This window comes from Euwallacea fornicatus, chromosome 34 (assembly GCF_040115645.1).
Source record: "Euwallacea fornicatus isolate EFF26 chromosome 34, ASM4011564v1, whole genome shotgun sequence".
Lineage (NCBI taxonomy): Eukaryota > Metazoa > Arthropoda > Insecta > Coleoptera > Curculionidae > Euwallacea > Euwallacea fornicatus.
In genome coordinates, this window is record NC_089574.1 from 1406740 (window position 1) to 1431345 (window position 24606).

At 36.6% G+C, this 24606-nt stretch overlaps 2 protein-coding genes across 2 annotated transcripts in view; both read left to right on the forward strand.

Moving 5' to 3' along the window:
* LOC136348665 (gastric triacylglycerol lipase-like) overlaps window positions 1–24606 on the forward strand; it is a 108161-nt gene that overhangs the window by 21215 nt on the left and 62340 nt on the right. The window contains exon 11 of the mRNA XM_066299682.1: window positions 6738–6771. Within this exon, the coding sequence (XP_066155779.1) occupies window positions 6738–6753 (16 nt within the window). The 3' untranslated portion in view covers window positions 6754–6771. The remainder of the gene's footprint in view (window positions 1–6737; window positions 6772–24606) is intronic.
* LOC136348668 (somatostatin receptor type 2-like) overlaps window positions 1–24606 on the forward strand; it is a 127850-nt gene that overhangs the window by 3673 nt on the left and 99571 nt on the right. The gene's annotated exons all lie outside the window — the stretch shown is intronic.

Here is a 24606-nt window from a genome sequence, read left to right on the forward strand (position 1 = left end):
TAATGGAAAATTTATTCCCCAGGAGAAATAGTGGAAGCCTGGATTTTTAGTGCTTATGCAGGAGAAGATACAACAAATTCCATTTTGTAATTTTATTACTTCATACTTTTTGCATCTACTTCTGCGTAAACACTAAAAATTTCAAACTCAAACTAACAACTATAGTCATTGTTTATGAGGGTAATTTAGGTGTTTTGCAGCTGACACTACCTATGGGGTTGTAACAGGAATGTTCCATAAAAATGTAGACTTTAACCGAAAAGGAATTTATGTTTTCTTTTGTATTCTTCAAGATCGAGTAACGGGAAAGTTTATAGCATGGTTTCAAGGGAATTTTTATTAAAAATTTCTGACAGCCGAGAAGGCAATGTCACCTGAAAACACCACCTGAACCATTTTCATGAATAATAACCCGTTATGTAGTTTTGGCTAGAGCTCCTTTAAAAAAAAACACACAGTGAAATGCATTTAAATCTCTATGGCTCATGTTAAAAAAACACCTTGTATGTACGGAGATCTATTCAAACTTCAATTATTTGGTATTTGACTTGTTCTTAGTTTCTCAGGGGCGCTTTGTGCGCCGCTGGGGTTCTACGATGGCTCTACAAATGGGCATTTTATTAGCGCCGAAAATCCTAATTATTTAGAAATTAGAATTAATAAGAAAAGGCAACTTCTGTGTTTTTCGGTAATGAAGCTGAAACGGCTTTATGTGAATTTGCCCGACATGGTTATAACCACATAAATCAGAAATAATTTCCTTCGGAAGTGGGAAAAAGTTTTATAACTACCGACAGGTCTTCTCAAGTCGATACCTTTTTCCTGATAAATTTTTGCATAAAAATACGTAAACACACAAAAAAATTCCATCCTCATTAGAACGGCAGATTTTCTCATTTTGAGTTTGAAATTTCATTTTGAATCACCCAATTAAGCAACATAAATGTGAAAATCATCTTATTTATTCCGCAATTTGTTAGTTATAAGAATGTACACTCGTTAGGTGTATTCTCGGGTGTTAGAGAGAAGTTAGCGGACAAATCAGCTCTTACGTAATAAAACACGGACTGCATACATCCATAATTCAAACTTCTCCAATATCGATAGTGACCAAAACATATTTCCACACACTATTCACACATTTCCGTGTGTTCAATATTTTGTACCTTCGCGCTAGAAGTATTCCAAATAAATATTTGGTAACAATAATTGATTAACATTTAAAATAGATTTATTATTTCCAATAAGTAATCTAGATAAGATTAGATAAGTCAGTGATGATGTACTAAAATACACAATGAGGAAATAATTTATGGCCCTATCTATAACCAAATGTAAGTCAACAGGCAATCATTAGCGTGAGAATTTTGTTTTTCTTTAATGTGAGCTAAAAGATAAAGTTGATTCAAAAATTGGTTATTTTAACTGGGAGCTGATAGTTAAGAAGTTTATATACATATGTTGATTGAGTTAATTATATGTATTTTACACTGTCTGGGTAGATCTGTTTGCCATGTGTTGCACCGCACCTACTGATTTGCGACCGTTAAATCGATCATTACGGTACCTGATGCTGTAATGCTATGCCAAACAACCTTACTTGACTGTTGTTGAGGATTGATTCATCGCAACCGTTTCCCCAATTATTATATTATTACTTTCTGACTGAAATTACATTTTCTTCTTTCTGTGACCGTAGTAAACATTAGTTTTAACTTGAAAATATTTTGATATATTCAGTTTTTGCTCGAATTGATTTCAATACTCAATCTCGGAGAAGAGTTCCATTATCCTTCGTTTTGAATAAAATTATGTATGTTAAACGTCAAAAAAATTTTACTGAGTGCGATCCCCGAGTTTCGCCCCTGAAGGCAACATCAGGCGGAAAATCTAAAATTACTTTAAAAAAACCTGAATCCATAAAGGGATTTTAAACCGAAGTACACATTTATCTGTACATTATTCTTTTTCCGGTTATTATGAAGTTACCTGCTAATATCCTTCTCGAAGAAGGGTCTATGAAGAAACTGTTAGAGCCTCAGGGTACCAACAAGTCCGCAAGGTTCGCGAAAATCGCAAGGTTTCCTCTTCGTCGATAAAGAGAACGAAGGCAGATGCAGAAAATGGCACACCCTGTATCTGCTATCTTACAACATTGTTCGCAACAAATACCAGACTAACATTTAGAATTTTAGATGTTTACTTTACCTCGGCAATATCCCCCTATAACTGATCAGATTTTCTAGAAACTGTAGCATCGTAGCGTGCAAAACGGGTTAAAAGTCATATAGTGAGGACTAAAACGAGAGAGCCGAAAGATTATCAAAATGCGGAGTTTATCCTCTTAGCTGCGATAACTGTTCAACCACATATGTGGGACAGTTTGGACATGAAATTTCGGTCAAGGTCCAAGAACATTTCAATTGTTAAAAAAAAAAAACGTAGGTCCGGACATACACATTAAGGACCAGGTTGGCCTTCGCTAATCGTTTACTGGACATGACTTCCCAGACGACAAGTTGAAGTTCATGTTGTGAGTGTACAAATTGGAAGAGATTAAGAATCTTGAAGAGACTGAAAATGGGCCAAAAAATGGGCAAGAAGAATTCCAATCTAACTTAGTTTAATAATGTCTTTAATTTGTAACCGTATGGCACCGCGGCGATACTAATGACATGATTACCTATGATACTTTTGGAACCCTTGAATATATTCTTCGATCAACGGAGTTATCATATTAAGAGAGGCACCCGAAGTCCCGAGACAAGATCACCAATTTCGCCATTTGCATGAAAATTTCGAAATATTTAATCTCAGCACTGATACTAGTGCTAAATCGATACCGATTTAACACGTAAGGGATGGCTTGGCCCTAGTTTTTCCTTTCCGCTGTACATCTGGCTTCCTTCTTATTCATTTTTTTTACACGTGAGCAGTCACAGCATGTATATCGCGAAATAATGTAAGAAAGTCGATACATGTATATAGAAATATAATTTTATCAATTACATTACCGTAGCACCAGGTATAATATTTCGGTCGAACACGTCCCGATCAGTTGCATTACTTGGTGATTCACGAGAACGGCTTTAGATTTTTTTCAACAGCTTTTGTGCAGTGATGAAATTCACCAAAAGAAATAGTGTTCTTACCAATCCTGTAGTGATTTTCTTCAACTATATGTGGAACCTAGGGACCTTTATAAATTAATCAAAGGGCGGGCCTATCCGATATGACCTCACTAAAGAAAATTTGGTGCACGTTTTCGAGATTTTGAATTTCGATCTAACACTTCTGTAATTCCAAAATTATCTTGTATCAACCTGAACAATTTCCTGATTCAAGATAGCCTGAACTGACTTCAGAATCATCCGAAATTCTCCACTGAGCTAAGCTCACCTAACTTTTTCATTATTTCAAAGCGAACAAAATCGACGGGAACGTTTTTATGACTTTGAATTAACCTAAGTTAATTTAAATTTGTATAATGATTTCAAATATAGATATTTATCAAAACTTTTTCACGAACCCGAACTAACAAGCCCCTTTTCACGATTTTGCAATATTCCGCGTTGACGTGGATTTCCTCTAAAATTTCGCAGAAACCAAAACTAATCGGAATATTTTCAGAAATTTGAAACAAAACAAACTACATGGTCTTCGAACAATTTTAACCGGAATATTCGAGGTTTCACCAAAAACCAACCAAAATTCATGTTTTAGACGAATATTGTGCTAATCGTGTGTGCTAGAAATATAGGTTTTAACGAAATAACTTTTTCGAAAATAAACTTGTAAAATTATAATTGTAATAAAACTTGTAATGTTAAAATGCCGAAAACGTTAAAGCAAAAAGGCATTTCGGTTGTTGTCTAAACCTTAGAAGAATTCAAGATCAATCGTCTTCTCTGCGCTGCATTTCAGACGAATTTAAGTTTGTTTTTAAGGTTTTCTTTGTTACGCCATAAAATCGTCGAAAACACAAATTTCCAAATAAATTTTCCAAAATAATAAAGAAATTTCTTCATATATCCTCGTAATATCAATGTAAATTTATTACCAGAACGCTAAAAAAAATTAAATAAACAAAATGTATGTTTAATTTCTGTTATTTATCTAAGATGCTCTATTTTCAGCCCGCGATTATTGAACATATATATTTTTGAAGTATAATTTTAGCTCGTCATTGGAAATGCTATTTATCTTAAATATATTGTTGATTTTTTAAAAGCAGTAAATGCGTAGCTTTTCTTTGAAAGACATGATGCAGAGCGCTTACAAATCGAAGCCATATTTAACATGTGTAAGCACTTCGTTTGGGATTAATTCCAGATCAGTTTGATTATTTGCGCTATTGATTACAACATGGTCAAAACGGTACAGCGGCGATAAATAGTGGTGATTAATATTGACCAGTACATGACTTATCCCATTTTTTTTTTTTTTTTTTTTTTTTTTTTTTTTTTTTTTTTTTTTTGAGGGGATTAATTTGATTTAATGCGTTAAGGGAGATGCAGAGCCATCATATCGCGTTAAACATATTTTTTTAGGTTTGCCTAGAAAGTAGCTTTAAGTGCGAAAGCTCCCATTTAACACGCAACGCATAACTTATGATTCATGTGAAAACAGCTAATTAGTTTCGTGCTGTCTCTTCCAGAGAAAGGGACGATACATTTGAATTTTATATCGAATCATTGTTGAGTTACAGGGATTAATAGTATATTGTTGGATGAGTACATAATAAAGGCCATTATCTCCTTACTGAGGCGTTTGCGTCACAAGCGGAACGCATCGCACAGATCTGCAGAAGGTGTGACAATGAGCATCATATGCGAGTACAATTGCGAATTTTATTCAGCGCTAAGTATTTGTACTTTCCACAAATTAGCAGAAAATCCCGTTTAAGTAATCTTTTGCTCACCTTTTCAAAGCAAAATCTCACTGCACAAAGAGGCCACAATCGAATCAATTTTTTTTTATCCTGACTCGTGATCAGTACAACCATTTCTTTTTTCCTGAGATTTATTTGTTTTCCGGCTTCTCTGTGTTCTTCCGCTTGTTCTCCTATTTGTTCCGCCTTTCGCATCCTTATTTTCTTTTAACCGTTTCAATTTGCCAAATGAATATAATGAAAGTTGTAATTTCAGCTCCTCCAAATATTTTCTTTTCTCCCGATTGTATGTGGTTTCTTCGCGGTGTTCAGTTAAATAGTTTCAAAAGAAATTCGTTTCTCGTTGCTGTCCGTGTGCCCCTAAGACTTGTCTCGGTGCAATTACGAAGCATTTTACCTCAACTATATCCTGAACCCTCCCGATATTGCTAAATTATGCCTTCTATCCCATTTTCTTATAAAGATTTGCAAACAACTTATAGCCTTTAACAGTCAAGTGCCTCGACCGCACTTTATCCGAAACCGCACTTGTCCCGCTTGGCTTACTGAATAAAAAATTTGGTAATTCCCCTTGTTCCAAACTGACAATGCAGTTTAAATTTTATTAAACGAACGTCCCTTTTCAACGGTTTGCTGGCTGGATATTGAAATCTTTGGAAAAAAAGTTGCAATAACCAGTTCCTACATGCACAGCATTATTTAGCATTATATTGAATAAATATGATTCATTCCGAAGTGAATGAGGTATGCATTATTTTGAATAAATCCGCAATCCGAAAATGCTGTTCACACAGAGTAGGTATATTTAACAGAAGAAAAATACTGTGTGCCATTAAATGGATGTCATAGAACGTAAATGAATAAACATTAATTACTTGTTTGTTGATTATACACGTTTGTTATTATTCAAAACAGAGCCCCGTGTGATGATGTTTACTCATAATTATTTTAATTTATATGTAAATTGTTAAAGTACGTTTTATTTGAGAATTTAGAATTTGCGTTTCCAAGTTTATTTGGAAGAAAGTAAGAATCAATGTCTGCTATGCTGATCATAATGTGAGCCGAACGAAGATGAAACTTTTCTAGCTGCGCACCTTGTACCTCCTACAGTTTCTAACATCCTCGTGACAAACCTTAAACTTGGGGCTGGAGAGAGTGCTTAAATTAATGCACCATTTTTTTTTAAATTTTTTTTTGTTTTTTTTTGTTTTTTTTTTTTTTTTTGAATACAGGAAATGTCATACAAACCACTCACAATCAGGTTCATATAAAGAATTTTCCTATCAGGCCTCGTGCCCAAGTTATTCGCTCTTAAATTCAGAAGTTAAAAAAAGCATTTCTGTTATAACTTTCAAATAATTGTCATGGCAACAATGAAAGTTGGGCGATTTCAGTAACTCACTCACGCTCATTTTCATACGTAAACAAATGTTTCATATGTCTTCCTTTAGAGGGGAAGTCAAAATTTCTCATAAAAAATAATTTTTTTTTAGTGAGTTAACGATATCGGGATTTTTTTTTTGTAATTTTTTCATAATCTTTCTGCAAAAGAGGTATACACTATGCTTTAATCGATATCTTGAACCGCTTTCGAGGAACTCGCATTTTATTATGAACAAGCACCATATATGCCGACGTTAAGAAATCAAATAAAACAGCAGTTTACTATAAAAAGTAGTATGCATGGCTACTAAAACCGTCGAGAATTGAAGATTTTTTGTTCGAGAAATTGCACATTCTCCTATTGACTCTATAGGAAACCTGAAAAATCTTATTATGAGTTTCTAAAGACATAATTTGTCTCGCACTTGAAAATATTTAAAATGTATTTTCTGTTTTTCAGATACGCTCGTGAATAACTGCGGGGAAAAATTTTGGTAAGTACCTAACCGAATTGGTTTATTTTTGAAAATCCTCTCCCAGTCTCGGCACGAACATTGGTTTTAACCCTGTAAAAACCTACAGAGAACAAAACGAGAATCTCACCTCGGCAGAAGTTGGTCTGCAAAGACGCTGCAGGTTTATCAAAGAAATACGTTCCGATTCACTGCCTGAACACCATTTCGATATTAATGAACGTTTTGTCAGTACTACTGGAACATCATCAAATTTTACAGTATAATTTTATTCGTACTTTCGGTACGTTTATAAATCGAAAAATGACTGAACTACAGCTTTTAGTTATCTAAAGTTGATTTGTGTGAACTGCTACAGAACAGTAGGCACGTACACAATGTTAGGAATTCCGAAACACAAATCTTTCCCATAATGTTTATAAACTCCTGTCTAGCAATATGGGAACTTCAAAGTTGTTAATATAGGTAAAAACTCGTTATATGTATATAGACAGGGTTTACGTATATGAAGTATATTTAGTGCGACGAAAACGAATACTACCTTGCTTTAATATGTGTAGGTAGGACCCCTAGTTCGGTAACGCGATTTGGTATATTACAAAACATTTATGTCGTAGTGCCCGGGTAGATCTGTTTACCGCGTACTGTATCGTGTTGATTTGCGGCCTGTAAATCGAATATTAAAGTACCTGCGACTGTAATGTGGTTGCTAAGCAACCGCACCGGACTCTAATTAGGGACCTGTCGTTTGAGAAGTGCAGTTGCCAAGGTAAAGATAATTACAAAAAGTGAGATAGTAGGTATATAAGTAAAGGCAATGTCAAAAGTGACTTGAATATTAAGAGAAAACTAATTAATCCGATGATTCCGCGGAATCATTGTTACCCAAGTGTTCTGAAGGCTCAAAAAAAAACGATCATGTCCTGGATCTACTGTTTTCCGGCATTTGATCTGCACGAAGTTCTTTGATGGACACGCTACAAGTGATCATTTTTTCTTGTGCAATAGAGAAGAGTTTGGGGCTCAATTTAGAAGATCAGTATATTAAATACAGTGCGACCCATTTAAGAAGGAAACACGCTTTTAACTTTTGCATTTATAATTCGATTTCAAAGAACCAGGGATCAAAGGAGAGAGAATAAAAGCTCTATTTATGCCGTAAAAATTGTTTGCACTCTCCTGACTAAGGTCTATTATAACTTGTTTTCTACGTTAAAAATTGGAAAAAAAGATTAGGGTGTTTTTTTGGAGGAAATAAACACGCCACTGAATTCGGCATTCTTTGAAGTAGCTGCGTATCAAATTTTATCAACATTTAAAAATTGTTCATTATTTTAGAGAATTTTAATTTATAATTGCAAAGAATATTATGTATCAAGATGGCCAAAGAAACAAATAATAAATAAAATAAATAAACTAATAAATTAAATCTCGGAAGCTTCCACTAGCTCGCCCTTTAATTCAATGCATTTATTTGGTTTTTTCTTAAATCTCCCTTTGGATGTTTTTCAATTCTTGTGGAGTTATTTTCTCCCAAGTTTTGCTTATGCGGGTGCGCAGATCTTCAAAGTCGTGATTTAAAAACTTGATTTTGGGCTGCGCCCCACGGAAAAAAACCTAAAAACGCGAGTTCGGGAGATTATTCTAGGAGGTTACACGACCAAGGGACCATTGCGGCCCATCTATTTGCTAATTTAAATATTGTCTCACACAAGCGGAATCGTGAACAGAACTACCATCTATTATATAATCGAAAATAAAGGTCTCGTAAATAATCCATTGGCGAATCGTCCAAAACGTTCATCACTTCTCGCTGGAAAAACACCAGGGAACTTGGACCATTTAGATTTCCATCTGAAAAGAAATTATTTTGACGGCTGTTATTTAATTTAATTCATTTGAATTTGTTTTTATTGTTATGTTGATAAAATAATGTTGTTTGCAACTGGTATTTCTGCTAATAATGTTGGTTGCAGCTAAAATAAACTGCTCCGAAACGCTTAATAATTGTAATTGTTTTCGTGAAATTTGGCACGTGCCCCTTTTCGAGAACGTCGAATTCAGTTTTTTCAATCATTTTTTCGAAAAAATCACCCTGATTCCTTTTTACGACCTTTGACATAGAAAACAACATTTACAGTACAAATGAAGCTTTTTATTATCCGCATTTTGAGCTTTAGTTCTTCGTGATCGATATATAAATTATAACTAATAATAATTATATACAGGGTGGCGCAATAGTGTGACAAAGTACCATATCTTCCTTATTTTACAAAATTAAAAAAAAAACTGTTCGTATAAAAGTTATACGTGAACATACAGCCTACATTTTAAAAATATTTTTTATCATATAGGGTGTTGCATAAAGACAGGTTAAAATATTTGTTCATTGTATTTAACGGAACCTCCTATATATTATTGTATATTTGGATTCCTCGTAAAATTCTCTCCACGATAGGATAATTAGTTTTAAATTAAATTGGAACGTCTGCTTATGTCGAAAAATGTTTAAATTCAAATCTCAACAATATAGGATTCGTAAATACAGGGTGTCCCATTTAAAAATTAAAAAAAAAATGAATTTGAATATTCCCAAGTTGCAGGGCCTGTAGAAAGTATTCTGAATAAGAAACGGACTTATTCGTTGAACAAGGCACTTGAGCATCCCTTTGTCTTCTGTGGTGTCAATTTTTGTTAAAATAATTAACGTGCTTTGAAAGTTATAGCGCATGTTATGGAACCATGTTTTGCTTCAAATTTAAACATTTTTCGACATAAGCAGACAACGTTCCAATTTAATTTAAAACTAATCATCCTACCATGGAGAGAATTTTACGAGGAACCCAAATATACAATAATATATAGGGGGTTCCGTTAAATAAAATGAATAAATATTTTGACCTGTCTTTATGCAACACCCTATATGATAAAAAATATTTTTTAAATGTAGGCTGTATGTTCACGTATAACTTTTATACTTACAGTTTTTTTTTTTAATTTTGTAAAATAAGGAAGATATGGTACTTTGTCACACTATTGCGCCACCCTGTATATATATTGATAACAAAAGTTATAGGGGCGTTTCCATCTTAAATTGGTGACGCTGCATGTAGAAGTTGAAGCAAATCTTTTAACATCGCGACGAAGTAGCTAGGCAAGACATCACAGGACATTCTAGCCGCGGAGTATACAGGGTGTGTCACGAATAAGTGTATCAGTGTGAGAGACGTCGTTAAGGGCAACATTTTTCTTAAATATCGTTTTTTACTGTTAAGTTTACCTTCTCAAAACTCACGATACGTCCATGGTGCTGGCTGTTTCGTAGAAAAAAGTCAGATGTTATACTGCTGTTATGCGTACCTTCGTACACAAATCAAATTTATTTTGCACCTAATCTGGATAACGTCTGCGTTCCTTGTGTCGAAAAGGGAGGCAATTTAAATCTATTAAAAGTGGTTAGATTCTCAAATGGCGAATGCTCAAATGCCGCTTTGGTTCGTGGTACCTCGGGTGAAAACGTTGCCACGGCGCGCAGGTCCACCTCACGAGCTCCCTGAACCAACTCCTAACGGACGCGCCTTCGTGCAGGTGATTCAGCATCTTTCGAAGAATTAGATAAGTAAACCTTGTGCTACAATTTAAAAAAAAATAAATAGCCAATAATCATAACACATTTCAGACGTTAAGAATTCGGTGTAGCACAAATCCTGCCAACCTTTTTTGCAGTTGTTTATGGCAGGTGTTTATCGCTCAGGCGAATAGGTCAATGCCGGACACTGAATTTTGTTCAAAACTACACATTTTGAATTTTATCTTGATAATGAGGGGCGATCGAAAAATGAAGCACTAATGGAAGCTGTTGCTCGTGGAAGGTTCCACCGGCAATTAGAGTTAATGTACATACACTGGCCCGCAATAGTCTTGGTACGCGTAAAAGTGTGTTTATTTTTATTTTTGTTTTTGATGATATTGCAAAAAAAAGAAAGAACAGCCAAGCTAGGTCTAAGTATGTACATAGTATATTGAAATCAAATTTTTTATCAGTTTAAGTTTACTTCTGTTAGCTTTAAAATGGCACGAACAGAATTAAATATTAGTGAACGCAAAATTGCAATAAGTTTGCATAAAGAAGGAAAATCCTATACTGAAATTGGAAATATTTTGAAAAGGAGTAAATCCACAATTCAAAAAGTTATTAATCGACACGATACTGAAGGAAGAATTCAAAATAAAATTCGAACGGGCCGCCCACGGAAGTTAACGCAACGAGAGGAAAGATGGATACTCATGGAAGTCAAAAAGAATCCCAAACAAAGTGCTCCAAAAATTGCTGCCGAGTTGCAGCAACAATATGGAAAAATAGTGCATGAAGACACAATTCGTCGAGCATTACATCGAGGTGGTTTTAAATGTTGTACTCCTCGCAAGAAGCCATATGTTGGTAAGCAGAGTAGGTTGAAGAGATTGAAATTTGCTCAGGAGTACAAAAATTCTTCTCCTGACTTCTGGGATAAAGTGATTTGGTCAGACGAAAGTCGCTTTAATGTTTTCGGATCTGATGGATGCATAAAAGTGTGGCGAAAGTCAAATAGGACACTGAGTCCAAGCAACACTATTAAAACCGTGAAACACGGAGGTGGCGGTGTCATGGTTTGGGGCTGTATGTCAGCATTTGGGGTTGCATGTCAGCAGCTGGATATTTATGTAATAGAGGGAATCACGGATCGTAAAGTGTGTCTCAACATTTTAAAGACAAATTTAAAGCAAAGCGCCCAAAAGTTAGGCCTTGCTGAGGATGTTTGCTTCCAGCAAGACAACGACCCCAAACATAAGGCCTACAATGTACGTCAATGGCTCATATATAATACCCCGCATTTGTTGGAAACACCTCCTCATGGTCCAGACTTAAACCCCATTGAACATTAATGGAGTATTTTAGAGTCTAAAATTCGTCAGCACCATATTCAAAATAAAAAATGTCTGAAACGGATTAGTTGGGAGGGATGGCCTAAGATAATCGCTGACGTAACAAAAAAACTTGTTCATTCAGTGCCAAATAGGTTGTTACAAGTTATAAAATTAAAGGGGTACCCAACAGGGTACTAATAATGATGTGCCATAAATATAACTTTATTCTGTTACAGGTACCAAGACTTTTGCCAGGTTGTTTTTTGCCCGCCGGACGATAATATATTTTTTTCTTAACATGCCGATAATTATATCTTTAATCGGTTATATTATTTAATGTAGCAGAAGTGTATGAATTAATGTGTAAAGTGTAGATAAGAATCATATTAGTTGTTAAAAAGAAGTAGGCAATAATATGCGTTTGACAGAAGGGGGTACCAAGACTGTTGCGGGCCAGTGTATTTCTGTTACACACTGTATACGTTGTTTTTCGCCCTTTGAATTGTGGGCATTGTTAATATTTTCACAAGAAGTAGCGTTGAGTGCTACATCCTCACATTGGTATTCTGAAGTAGCGGTCAGGTATTTTATACGGTCAGAAATATTGCGCTGAAGATAGAAACGCCGAGAAAAATCAGGTTGTGCAAGAATGGGACTCGATACACGAAATTCTCTTATTGCTTTTATTTTAATGAAAGCTCTCTCTGCAGATTAATTCCACTCAATTGGTCGCTTTTTCCTTTTGCCATTTAAAACTTGATTTAACGGACTGACAAGAAATAAAATTTTTAAATAAATCGCCTGCACCATAAACACGGGCCCACAATACGTTTATTTTTAGTGGTGGCAGTAGCGGAGCCAGTTTCAGTGGGGGCACACGTACGTGCATGTACCATTGCGTCGAATTATTTCCAACCATGAGTCCCGGATGTTTCGGAGAAGTCTCACAGACGTCACATTGTTTCCAAGTCGCCGGTTGAGTTCGCCTCCCGCAGCTCACCCGCGCACCTCCAAAAGTTCCTTGAGGGAAATCCTTGAAACAAAGCTCTTTAAATTTCATCCCTCAGATTTGCGGGGCCCCGCGACCACCTTTGCGATTGCGCCGTAGGCGCCCCCACGTTTCGAATCCTTTTTTCTGCCGGTTATTAAGCGTTTTGGAAGTCTGTGAACGGATGAATACCAAAAACCTAGTTAACATGCATTATGAAACGGAGATAAAAATAAAATACCTGCATTAATACGGTAAGGTGATATTCTATTCGCGATAGAAATTTTATAATGTAATAAAATTCGTCTATTTAATGGACATTCCGACTTTATAGGCTTTCGATCTCCGAGAATAGAAAACGTAGTTTTATTAAACGGGCACCGTAAACCCGAATAAGTGCATGCATAATGGGTTTGATACGGTCACATTTATTAGACTAATACTCATCTTTATTCCCTTTTTAAGCGTTCAATTATCCTTAAAAAAAAAAAAAAGATAAATTAGTCTGACTGGAAATGTTTTGAGTGATAAATGAAAAGGTATTATTTTGCCTGACACTCACGGTTATTAACGTTAAAGTTGCGGCTTTAGCCCAGAAAAAGTTTTATTGTTTGGACGGGAAATAATATGTTTTTAATAGAGAAAAAAACTAACGGATTGCACAGCTTTAAATTATAACAAAACGCTTTTTTTTTCTTTTCTTTTTTTTTTTTTTTTTTTTTTTTTTTTTCCTAAATATGCGAACGCATCCGTGATTTATTTTCAAAAAGTTCTTTCACAGATTTCGCAATCAACATGTTAATACGCGTTTCGTTCTACTGATATAAACGAACCCCCATTTCAATGCGAAATGCCCGCTTATAGATCGTCATTTTCGCATGGGATTTTGGTTAAAAATAAATGAAGCGTGTCAATGAATGTAAGTACTAAAATGTAAGGGATCGAAGCCCTTTATTCCAGCCTAGAAAGTGGCATGCATGATGTTATTCACGAACGAATTCTTCAAATGAACATAGTTGACTTGTCAGGAAGGTCTCAATATGGCTCGCAATGAACTCGGTCTCATTCACATCACGTCTCGATTGATGAAAATCGTTAATATCTACGGCCCGAGGCTGGATGTTTCTTGATCACATTGTCATAACGTGGTTAGGGCCAATTTACTGATATGGTAATGAAAACATTAACGAAAATAATTTACTCTAACGATCACATGTGGAGCAGCTCTTTAAAGTCGGTTTTTTGCAACGATAACAAAAAATTAAACGAGAATATATTAATGTTAAATTTTATTTGTTCAATGTTTTTAAAACGTAGAAAAAAAATTCTGGAAATGGAGCAGCTAAAATATTTTTTATATTTTTCCTTACAATAAATTTTTTTATTTAGTATCTAGTAGCATATCCCTTACTATTGTACTATCATATTATTTTTAATTACTTCTCAACACCTGCGATTCATAGACTTCAACGATTTTCTAATATAATCATCAGATATTGAGTTCCCAGTATTTCAACCCTCGTTGAACACACCTACTAAATTTTTTATTCTTTTCCCATGAATTCTTCTGTCAATTTGATCGTGAAGGTTCTCCACGGGGTTCGGATCGGGGCTTTTAACGGGCCAGACCATCACATCAGCGTTATGCACGATTAACCTCTCTTTAAGCAATTTGGAGGTATGCTTCGGGTCGTGGTCGTGTTGGAACGTCCAATGAACATTTTCTTTCCATTCTAGAATATCTTTAGCAACGCATCTATTCATAATACCATCAATTTTTATTAATGGGTCCATGCCAAACCCTCCGAAGCATGCCCAAACCATAATACCGCCACCTTCGTGTTTGATCGTCGATTTAGTATACAGGGTTGCCGATTAGTAAATCTGCGTTTTAAAAGAAAATGTTTCAAATCAAAGGTTTTGGTCGTTTTGAGGTGCGTATCGTAAAGTTATTTCCAATGTGCAGAATCCCTCATAAAAGTTCGGTAGTACCAAATTTGTTTTATGGAACTATCAGTGACTTTATCATTTTCAGATTTATTTTAAAGTCAGCTTATGTCAAACATTGACCATTTACGGATTATTCGGGAAAATTCGAAAAGTTTGGCACTTCCAAGAACTCACGGAAATGGGTGCTGCACTCTAAAAGCTGCGAATTTCGGAATGGGCCTTTCGGGGCTCTAAAAGAAACTAACAAGCTGCGTTTTGACATATTTTCATTTTTTCAAGGTTTTTTATAACCATGAAATAGGCCTCCGAAGTTGCTTGACTTTAAAACTCAATAACTTGCTTATTTCAAGTGGAATGTCCCAATTTTCTCGGCGACATCGTGTTTAGAATCCATAAATGCGCAAAACTACGGGAAAATATTTTATTTTTATGTAAACGAGATATTCACAACAAATTCTCAAGTCGTCCTCAATTTCGATTAGAACAGTTCTGCCAGAAAAGAACCTATTTATTTATTACTAAAAAGATAATATCAACGAAAAACATATAAAATTAAAATAATAATGCAGTCATCCATGGTCATAAAAAATGTCAAAATGACACTAGATGTCGCCAGGCGTCGCGTAACATATGGCCCATTGTGACGTCACCGGTGTGACTTTTTAAACATTCAGAAGCCAGGGGAGGGTTATTTTCGGGAACTTAGAAACGGTTATACTTAAGGAAAGACTAATATTAACAAAAGTTATAGGATTTTTGGATTCTGAATGACGTCGAGAAAATTGGGGCACTTCCCTTGAAATAAGTAAGTAATTGATGTTTAAAGTCGGGTAACTTCCGTAGCCTTTTTAGGGGGTTATGGACAACTTTTTTTTAATTAAAAGACGTTAAAACGTGTCTTATTAATTCCTCTTGAAGGCTCATGAGACCAATTTCAAAATTCGTAGCGCTTAGGATCCAACGACGATTTTCGTGAAACCTTGTGGCTATTAAAAGTTTCGAATTTTCTTGAATAACTTGAAAACGGTAAATTTTCGATATAAAACCTTTTACGTAAATTCACCATAAAATTTAACAATAATTGCAAAAATGGCGAAAAAAATTAGGGGTTCCATGTAAGAAAAACTTATTTTGGTCCTACCACACTTTTATCACGGACCCTGTATATTTTAAAATACGTACGTCATAATGAGAAAAAACTGTACTGCAGTGAGAATTTTAACCGTAGTGGGAGGAAAACATTCATTTCTTTGTATGTATTAAGTAGTAGGAATACAAGGTCTAAAATTTTCAGCTATGCCATAGATTTTCCTTATCTTGTCACCTTCGATTCAATGGAGTGAAAAAATACAGATCCCACTCCAATGGATTTCCACAAAACCTTGAATTATTTTCTTCACGAGATGGATTAGATTGACATTTAGAATCAATTCCAGAAGTAGTTCGTACCCTTTTAAACACGCATGTTACTCCACTGTCCTTTCTCCTATTTCTTCTTATCTGAAACTGTCCTTCGACAATTTCGGTTATGCACAGCGTCGTAGATAGAGTTTTTCGGTGTTAGTTTTAGAGGTGTGTCCTAGTCCAATTTTATTTTGCATACTTGTTGAAACACATTCATCCACACGTTAACACAGAGCACGCAGCCGTGCACTGCGTGGTCCTTCTCAACATAATTTGCATTTATGTATACTTCCCAAACGTTATCAACGATTTTGGATATACTTGCAATATCCTCCATTTTCGATGTATCACGGGATGTTCAAATCAAAATCTTCATATTTTTTCGAATTTCATTACAAAAGTCAAAATTGCTATTTTGAATCGTTAATGGAAACACACATACGTCATGGTTGGTAGCCGATAAAAATACATTGAAATACAAATGGGAACCTTCCTGCGAGACTTGTTGCGAGGGGGTTGCCCTCTTTGGTAATCGGTAATAAAGGGTGATTAGTGAGGGAAATTAGTGAATGGCAAATTAATCTTAATTGTGGTCCCGAAAAAAAAGGCCAAGACCAATGCTACTTATACAAGAACAAACCCAAGGCCGATCGCAACACATTTCAACAGTTTTAAGCTCATTGTATAACAAAACCAAGACTTAGTCGAAAATTTCACGACCAATACCCTCCGTGCAAAAATAAGATGAAGGTCTAGACCGGTTCAGGCTTGGTCTTGCTTTGCTTATCATTAGGGGTGGGGAGAATTTGAGGATTCTCGTAGGCTTTAGGGCTGGTGGACCCCGTGCAACCTCTGACGAGCTAATTGGACCCCCGACATAACTGAAGGCCTTTTCTCCACGGGAAAGACTACGTTTACAACGTTCCATTAGGGAGCGATAGCTGTTAGTTAACAACTAGCCGCCAGATGAAGGGTTTTTCAAGCTGAAGCTTAATCAACAGTTGAGGGAAGGAGAGTTACATGAGACACCTCCGTAATTGACGGAGTTTACTCTTCACCTGTCAGACGATTACGGCAAGTTCTCAGTAACTAATCACTCGACTCACTAAAATGACATCTTAGATGTCACCCAATCCGATGAATAAGAGATCTTAATGGTCGTCATGGCGATTTACGCGAAATAGCCTTGTCTAGTATTGTTCCAAGTTCAGTCACAAGGGAATTCTCACACTCACCTACGTACATTTCACCTATAGAGTGTTCATTTGAATACTTACCACTTCGAACATTGTAAAAACCGAAATACGTATAAAAGTACTGAGTAAACTGGTCTTCCTGGTTAGGAGGGGGGACACTTTTGAGATTGTCCACGTAAAACCAATAGTCACCCCCCGCCACCGCACTACCCTCACCTAAAAATTTTAAATGGTCACCTAGTTACACTTCGTATTAAAGGTAATTATGAGGACAACACATCGGTACCTTAAGAAACGTGATTTGTCAAAGGGTTTGCGAAAAATCATGGAAAAACGGGAGAAAGGTGAATTTTATGTTATTTATCAAAGGGGCTAAAAACATCGACTTACTTGTAGCAAGTGTGAACGTACAATGCTTCAAGACTTGTAGTTTTGATACATTTAAATAAACACGCTGTAGATTTTTGCCGTGGTCCTAATACTAGATCTTCATACAAATCCCGGATACAGAAGACTGACATGGGAGATCGGTTTTTACTATTTTGCCCTTGTACGGATTATTCGTTTGAAAAAATTTTACGTGGAAGTCATAGCACCCGTCGCAGGAACTTTTTCCATCTTCTAATTAGAGCCGTTTCGGCTCAGTACGGCTTCAAATAAAAAGAAGTTGATTGTCCCGCGTAACCGTTCGGGGCCACGATTGTTCAGAGTCGAGGACAGAATTGAACAAATATAAGGTCTTGAGCCTGACCAATCGCGGCCTCGAACGGTCACGCGGGACAATCAGATTTGTTGTTTTTTTTTTTAATTTGGACGCATTTTGAGCCAAAACACCGGTATATGGACACAAACTTAATCGGAAACTCGAATAATCCGGTTCAACATTAAACTCTCGCTCAAATCTGCGTAATGGCTTATTTTAATAAATGTTTTCAAATAAACATGAATATTATATATCTATGTATACAATCGACAGACACATTTCCATAAACGTTCATAATAAAACGGGAATACACCGATCGCTATCTCTTATTAATAATATTTATTAATCTTGTAGCTTTTAGCCAATCTGTTACAGAGGTAAATACAATCTGACAATATATTAGCAAAGTTGTAGGTTTAATTTTACCCTAATGAACTGAGCAATGGCAAGATATTTCGAGCTCGTCTTGATTCGAATTTATGGCCAGTAGGAAGGTCCATTCTGACCGGTGTAGAGCACGTCGCAGTTACTCTCAGATGCATAACATATTTCGAGACCTTGACACGGAAAACTAGTCTAAGTAATGAAACTATAGAACTGTGTTTCGCTTTGATCCAGATGATGAGATTGAAAATCAAAGTGAAATCTCAATTTTACAGGAATTCTCATTAAGCTGCGGGATTAACAAAAGGACCAAACCCACCGCCTCAACACGACAAACGCCGAGGCGCCGTACTTCCGGCTTGTTACTGGACGGTTATCAGATAAAGGATAAAGGCGTATTAACTCATTTGGTATTCTATCCACTGCCGAACACCCGTATGTGCTGTCCCGTCCACTCCAAAGTAACACGATTTCAATATGAGAATGTTTAAGCCTAAAGGTGCAACAAAGGTCTTTCTGTGTCGCAACTGCGTTGTCGATTGGGGGGAGAGATGATCAAAATGCGTGGAAAAGTGCCATATTGGAAGCCACATTCTTAAGTAAAGTCCAGTATTATTTTATAGCCGAATGAATGACTATTATAGCTGTTTTGTGTCCGCCCATGTCGCAGAGATCAGACACACCACTTCCTTTCGTTCATTTTACATCGTTTCCTAAACAACAGAAAGTATTAATTTCCATCACTTTAACCCATTTTAAATAGCGTACCATTCGACGAGCACAAACGCGGAATACCATCATTCCATGTACAGTGGCGGCCGTAGTAATAGCACACTTGGTTTTTTCAAAGTTTGAGCAAGTTTTTTTTCATAAATTAATATGTTGCATAGAATTATATAAAACTTTATTAACATACAAAAAAAAAATTGAAATAATAAACAGTACCTCTTGAAAAAAAGTAAAATTAATTTTGGCTGGCCAAGCAAATAGCACACATTCAAAAAATAGCAAACAAATGCACAATAACAATTGAAATTATCAATATTTTGTGGAGAATCCCTGTCTCTTGGAATGGAGTTCCAGGCGTTTCTAATATTTTCCCCATAGTTCGCCTGCATTGGAGGGATTTTTTCCTTTAATTTCCTGTTTAACCCGTTCCCACACATTCTCGATAGGGGTCAAATCGGGACTTCGAGGAGGCCAGTCTAAACCTTCGATCACATTATCCTCCGGCCACTGTTTAATCAACCGGCATAAATTCAAAAGCATATGGCTCCATTGTGTTGGCTAATATGTCCTTATATTGAAATTTATCCATAGTACCCTCAGTTCGGTAAATAGGTCCAATACCATGCCAGGAAGTAGCACCCCACACCATTACTGATCCCCCGCCATGTTTAATTGTTTTAGTAGCGTATCGTGGATCGGTACTGTTATTTTTTGGACGACGAACATACGTTTTTGCATCATTAACGAACGTATTCACTGTAGATTCATCACTCCAGAGAATCCGGCGCCAAAATTGAGGGGGTTTATTAATGTAGGTTTTTGCGATACTCAAACGCTTCTTCTTGGTTCGGTTAGGAACGTGTGGCTTCTTCTTAGCAATGCATCCACGAAGGTTGGGCTGTTGTAAAATCTTTCTAAACTGATCTGGCAAATAAATCCACTTGATGATCACTGAAAATTTGTCGCTTAATTTCTGCAGATGTTGAAGAAGGTTGCGCTTTGCCAATCCGCACAATTAAGGCAACTTCTCGTTCAGTGACTTTTGATGCACGTGGTTTATTTTCAAAACTTTGGGTGTTTTTGTGTAACCTTAACACCATTTTCCAAGAAGAAAATAATGTCCTCGATATATCCGTAATGGATTTTCCTTCTTCTTCCAGTCTAATTATTATCCTTCGCATTTCGGGACTACAATGCCTCTTCCTGCCCACTATTTTTTCAAAAAAATTCTTGTATTAGTAGTCATTAAGAATTATAGAATTAGTATTAACTTACTCTTAATAAAAATATTCGGCGGAAAATATGGTTAAAGATATTAATAGTTAAACGTGCTATTTGTATGGCCAGCACTAGAGTGTAAAATAAACCAATAAAATATAAACAAAGAATTTCGTATTGGGATTTTAACTGATAAAGCATTCTATGAGAAAAAATGAATACAAAAAAACAATTGTTATAAACATTTATTGGTATTTAGCACTTTTATGGTAAAAATTAAAAGTGTGCTATTTCTGTGACCACGACTGTATGTATACAGGGCTGGGCGAACGTCTGGAACGAAATTAATGTCTTTTCAACGAAAGGCTTTAAAAAATCGCCGAAACACGTGAATTGATTTTGAGTTGAACCCGTTTTTTGGCAATAAAATGCAACTTTTTTCCAACCCCTTTGCTGCAATTTTATCTACTTTCCTTTTTTTAACGGTAACGTGTATCGTGTGTGGATTCGTTGAAAAACTTGTGAAAAATGGAATTTTATCCTACTTTTTTTTTATTTTAATTATGTGGGTTTTAGTTAAAAACAAAAGTACGTTTAAAAACAAAATTACGACTAATACCCTCTAAGTCCTATCTACAGGTCATTTAACGTACCAGATGGTCAAGACATCCTCCGTCCTCTATTTGGCGCGCTCCCAGGCGCGGGGAAACCCCAATGAAAATTAATATTGATATGTTGTCTTTAATCCTGCATGAGTTTTTATTGCATGTATTTATCGATAAAATAAATAAATAAGCAAAGCAGTATCGGCATACCAAGACATACTTCAAAAGCAAAAAAGTTGCTGCGTTTTTTGCGTTAAGTTTGTTGCCTCGACAAACAATACAGTTTTTTTTTTCCGTTTTAAAATTTTAGCATTTGTAGGTGAAATTGACTTGAAACGTCCATTTTGTTAATTTATGTACACTCAAGGTGTTCTCTTTGAACTCGTGAGGCCATTCGGAATTCCATCGCCGGATTTTATCATCGCCTGGGAGCATGCCAAGTAGAGGGTGGAGGACGTTTGCAGCATCTGCTACGTTAAATAACTTGTAAATGGAAAATATCTCATTTCATTGCCAAAAAGTACGTACAACTCTAAATCAATTAACGTTTTTCGGCGTGTTTTTTAAGTCACTCGTTGAAAAGATATTAATTTTATTCCGGACTTTCGCCGAGCCCTGTAGAGGGTTTACGTCAGGAGTAACGCTAATAATGGACCAGCTCTCTTGAAGAGATGATATCCATTATATTAAAGTGTCTTGTCCGTGACCAAACGTCCGTTCTCTTCGACAATTACTAACGTGTAATATATATTAATGTTTATGTATATCAGTTAGGAAATAGATCGCGTTGAGTAACGAGTGTGGTTTTGCAGAACAATATCACTCGAACTACACAAAAAAGCATTTGCTCATAAGTTTAAAATATTAAAATTTCGAATTCTTAGAAGAAAAAGTACTTTAAGGTACGCCGAACGCGGTTAATTGATCCAATGGAATGCGATAAAGGCACTTTTAACATGTGTCATCTACAATGTTTTTCCTACGAGTGCATGCGTGTTAACTTTTTGCCTTCTGCAAGTTCGATCAAATATTAGCATACGGTAAAAAGATGCACACGTGCGGTAAAATATTTCATCGCACTCATGTCAATGCCAAACGATCAAAATTCTTGACACTGACACATGTCACTTTGATTTGCGTGCGGCGAAGTATTGCGTTGATGCAAAATTGACGACAATTTTTTTCCACAAAGTTTATTCAACAAAAACAATGATCAAATTTAGCGAAAACACGCTTAAATGAGTGTTCCGGAGCACGTTCACCACTGAATTCGGTAATTGTTCCCATTCACTTGGCAGAAGCTCGGTTTCATGGGCAAAGAAGTCACAGTCCTTGGAGGCAGTCCACTCTTCGACACCAGTCACCAAGTCATCCGATTCATCGTAAATTTTGTTTCTTTTGCAGTTTTTCAATTATCTATTGAAGTGGTCCTTCCTACGGATGTCGGTCGGTGAATAGGGCAGATGTGGGAGCAAATCCCATCTCTTATTGGCGATGGATTCAGAGACAATACGTTCAACACGAGGACGTGGTGGAAGACTATGTGGTTCCTTTTGCGCGGTCGTTTCGTATCAGTTGCAGAATGAACAGGGCTAAGTTGAGCCACGTAGACGTCACTGCTGATGTTGGGTCGTCCCTTGTCGTTTTTGTCCAGAAACCGCCATCGGCGTCGCCATGCTCGTCGTGCCACCAACAACAGATGTCGTTCAAAATAATCTCCCAGTGGAATGGTCTCCCGTCTGTGGCGCCACAACCATCACATAACCATTTTACGGTGAACCTCTTTCGGCATATCTTCAAGCGAAACATCTGACACTATTCAAACCTTCTTTCTTTTGGTGTTTTTTGAACGGTCACGATTGATTACCCGCGATGAGGTTCTTCAAGAACGGAGTTATTTCATTTCGTTACAACAAATTTGTAAAAATGCGGATACGTTCGGCTTTGTCGTCGGAAAGTTCGTGCGGAACCCATCCAGCCAATTTCCACGCTTTTCCGAGTTTCTTGAGACGATGCGTGATCGTTGATTGATGAACGTTGAAGTCTACGGCCGGCACTTTGCTGGCCAGGATTTCGTCCTCTTCCACGGCCGTCCGGAGGGTCTCCTCGTCGAAATTCGACGGACGTCCCGTTTCATCTTTATCCGCGAGATTTGCGTCGTCCGATTTGGACCGTCCTTCCGCTTGCTTTTGGCTAATTGTTCCCTCGCTGAAAAGTTTATTGAGATCGCGAGATGACCGTGCCGCCTTCCGTCCTCTTCCGAGGTGACGCAGCATAATGTGGCGAATAAGGAGATAGCTGTTTTATTACCGAAATAAAGGTCGTTTTCCTGAAAAAAGTAGACAAAATGCTATTTTCTGTAAGAAAAAATCGTCGTTAATTTTTCACTTGACCAAATGGTTTTACCATAGGAGGATATTCGTTTGCTGGCCGAACTTTGCTTCGCCAAGTTCTTTCCATAAGTCTCTTTTGTTTGGCGCTTGGTAAATTTCATCGTTCGTCAAAATCGACATCATCAGTGTTGTAGATCCATATCAGAATCGGTGGCGAAGTTTGTGAAGGGCGGGTTTTACACATTTTCAACTTCACGTACTTACTCCCTTCGTTACGTCCGTAGTAGGTGTCTCTTTACAGGGTAATAATTAGCCCTTAAAACATCCCCTTCAACGGTATTAAACGATGATAGCGATGACTTTGGCAAGTAATTTTATGAGGCACAACAAGATATTTTAATTGTACCCCTGGGTCCTTAGATAAATATTTTGTTCCAGCATACTAAACGCAGAATTACCCAAAACGAAAACAATAAGAGACCATGACCTTTTATACGGCGCCTGATGAAGGTTATTTGTGCTCCATCAACTATAACTGGCCGGTTTACTGCCGGACGAAAAAAAAAACAATTTTCCGACTTTATCACCGATCCCCCGCAGTCCCTTTAAGTTACAAGAATTTTTCGGCAGGCGAAGTAGAGATAAGGGAGCGAAATCTATTTCATTTAACTGTTCGGAGATCTCGCTCACTCCCGCAAGAGGGTTAATTAAATCATCAACCTATTTAAAGCCCCAAATTGCGGGAATGATAATGCGGATCATATTCCAGAACTCCAACACAATTCAATGGCGACTCACTACTTATATTGTATCTGTTACAGCGAACGCTTAACAGGTCAATTTCCACAAAATGGCGTTTAACAATAATTAACAATAATATTACATTAAACGCGCGATTAAAACAATTAATTGGTTTTCGTAGGCAAATCCACTGTGTTTGAACGCAATGCATTTGAACATGAGTCTACTTACACTCTTTCTATTTATAGATGGTGAAATCCTTAATGAAAGTCGGATTAAATTAAATGGTGCCAATAAAACTATTATTTCCCTGGAGAAATTGCCAAGTTTCGTGATCCCTATTGTCAAAGCTTGATGAGAGGTTCTTTATTCAATTTAAGACGGGATTATTGTCTTTTTCGCCCGATATAAATCAGTTGGATCTATATCGATAACACGCAATAGCTTCGTCTCTTTTTTATTGGTTATTGAGACAACACCGAGGACTTTGAGAGAAAAAGAACGAGCAAACAAGCCAAATGAAGAACAATAAAACGAACACGTCACGACACGCGGCCAGGTCCGTTTGGTCGAATTTCGTAGTACATCTGCGAGGTAATTAAATCGCGATCATTCTTTTCCCAAATTGAATTAGCCATAAACGCCCTCGAACTTATCATACACCCGTCCTCCAAGACGCCTGCAGGCTAATGGGGGT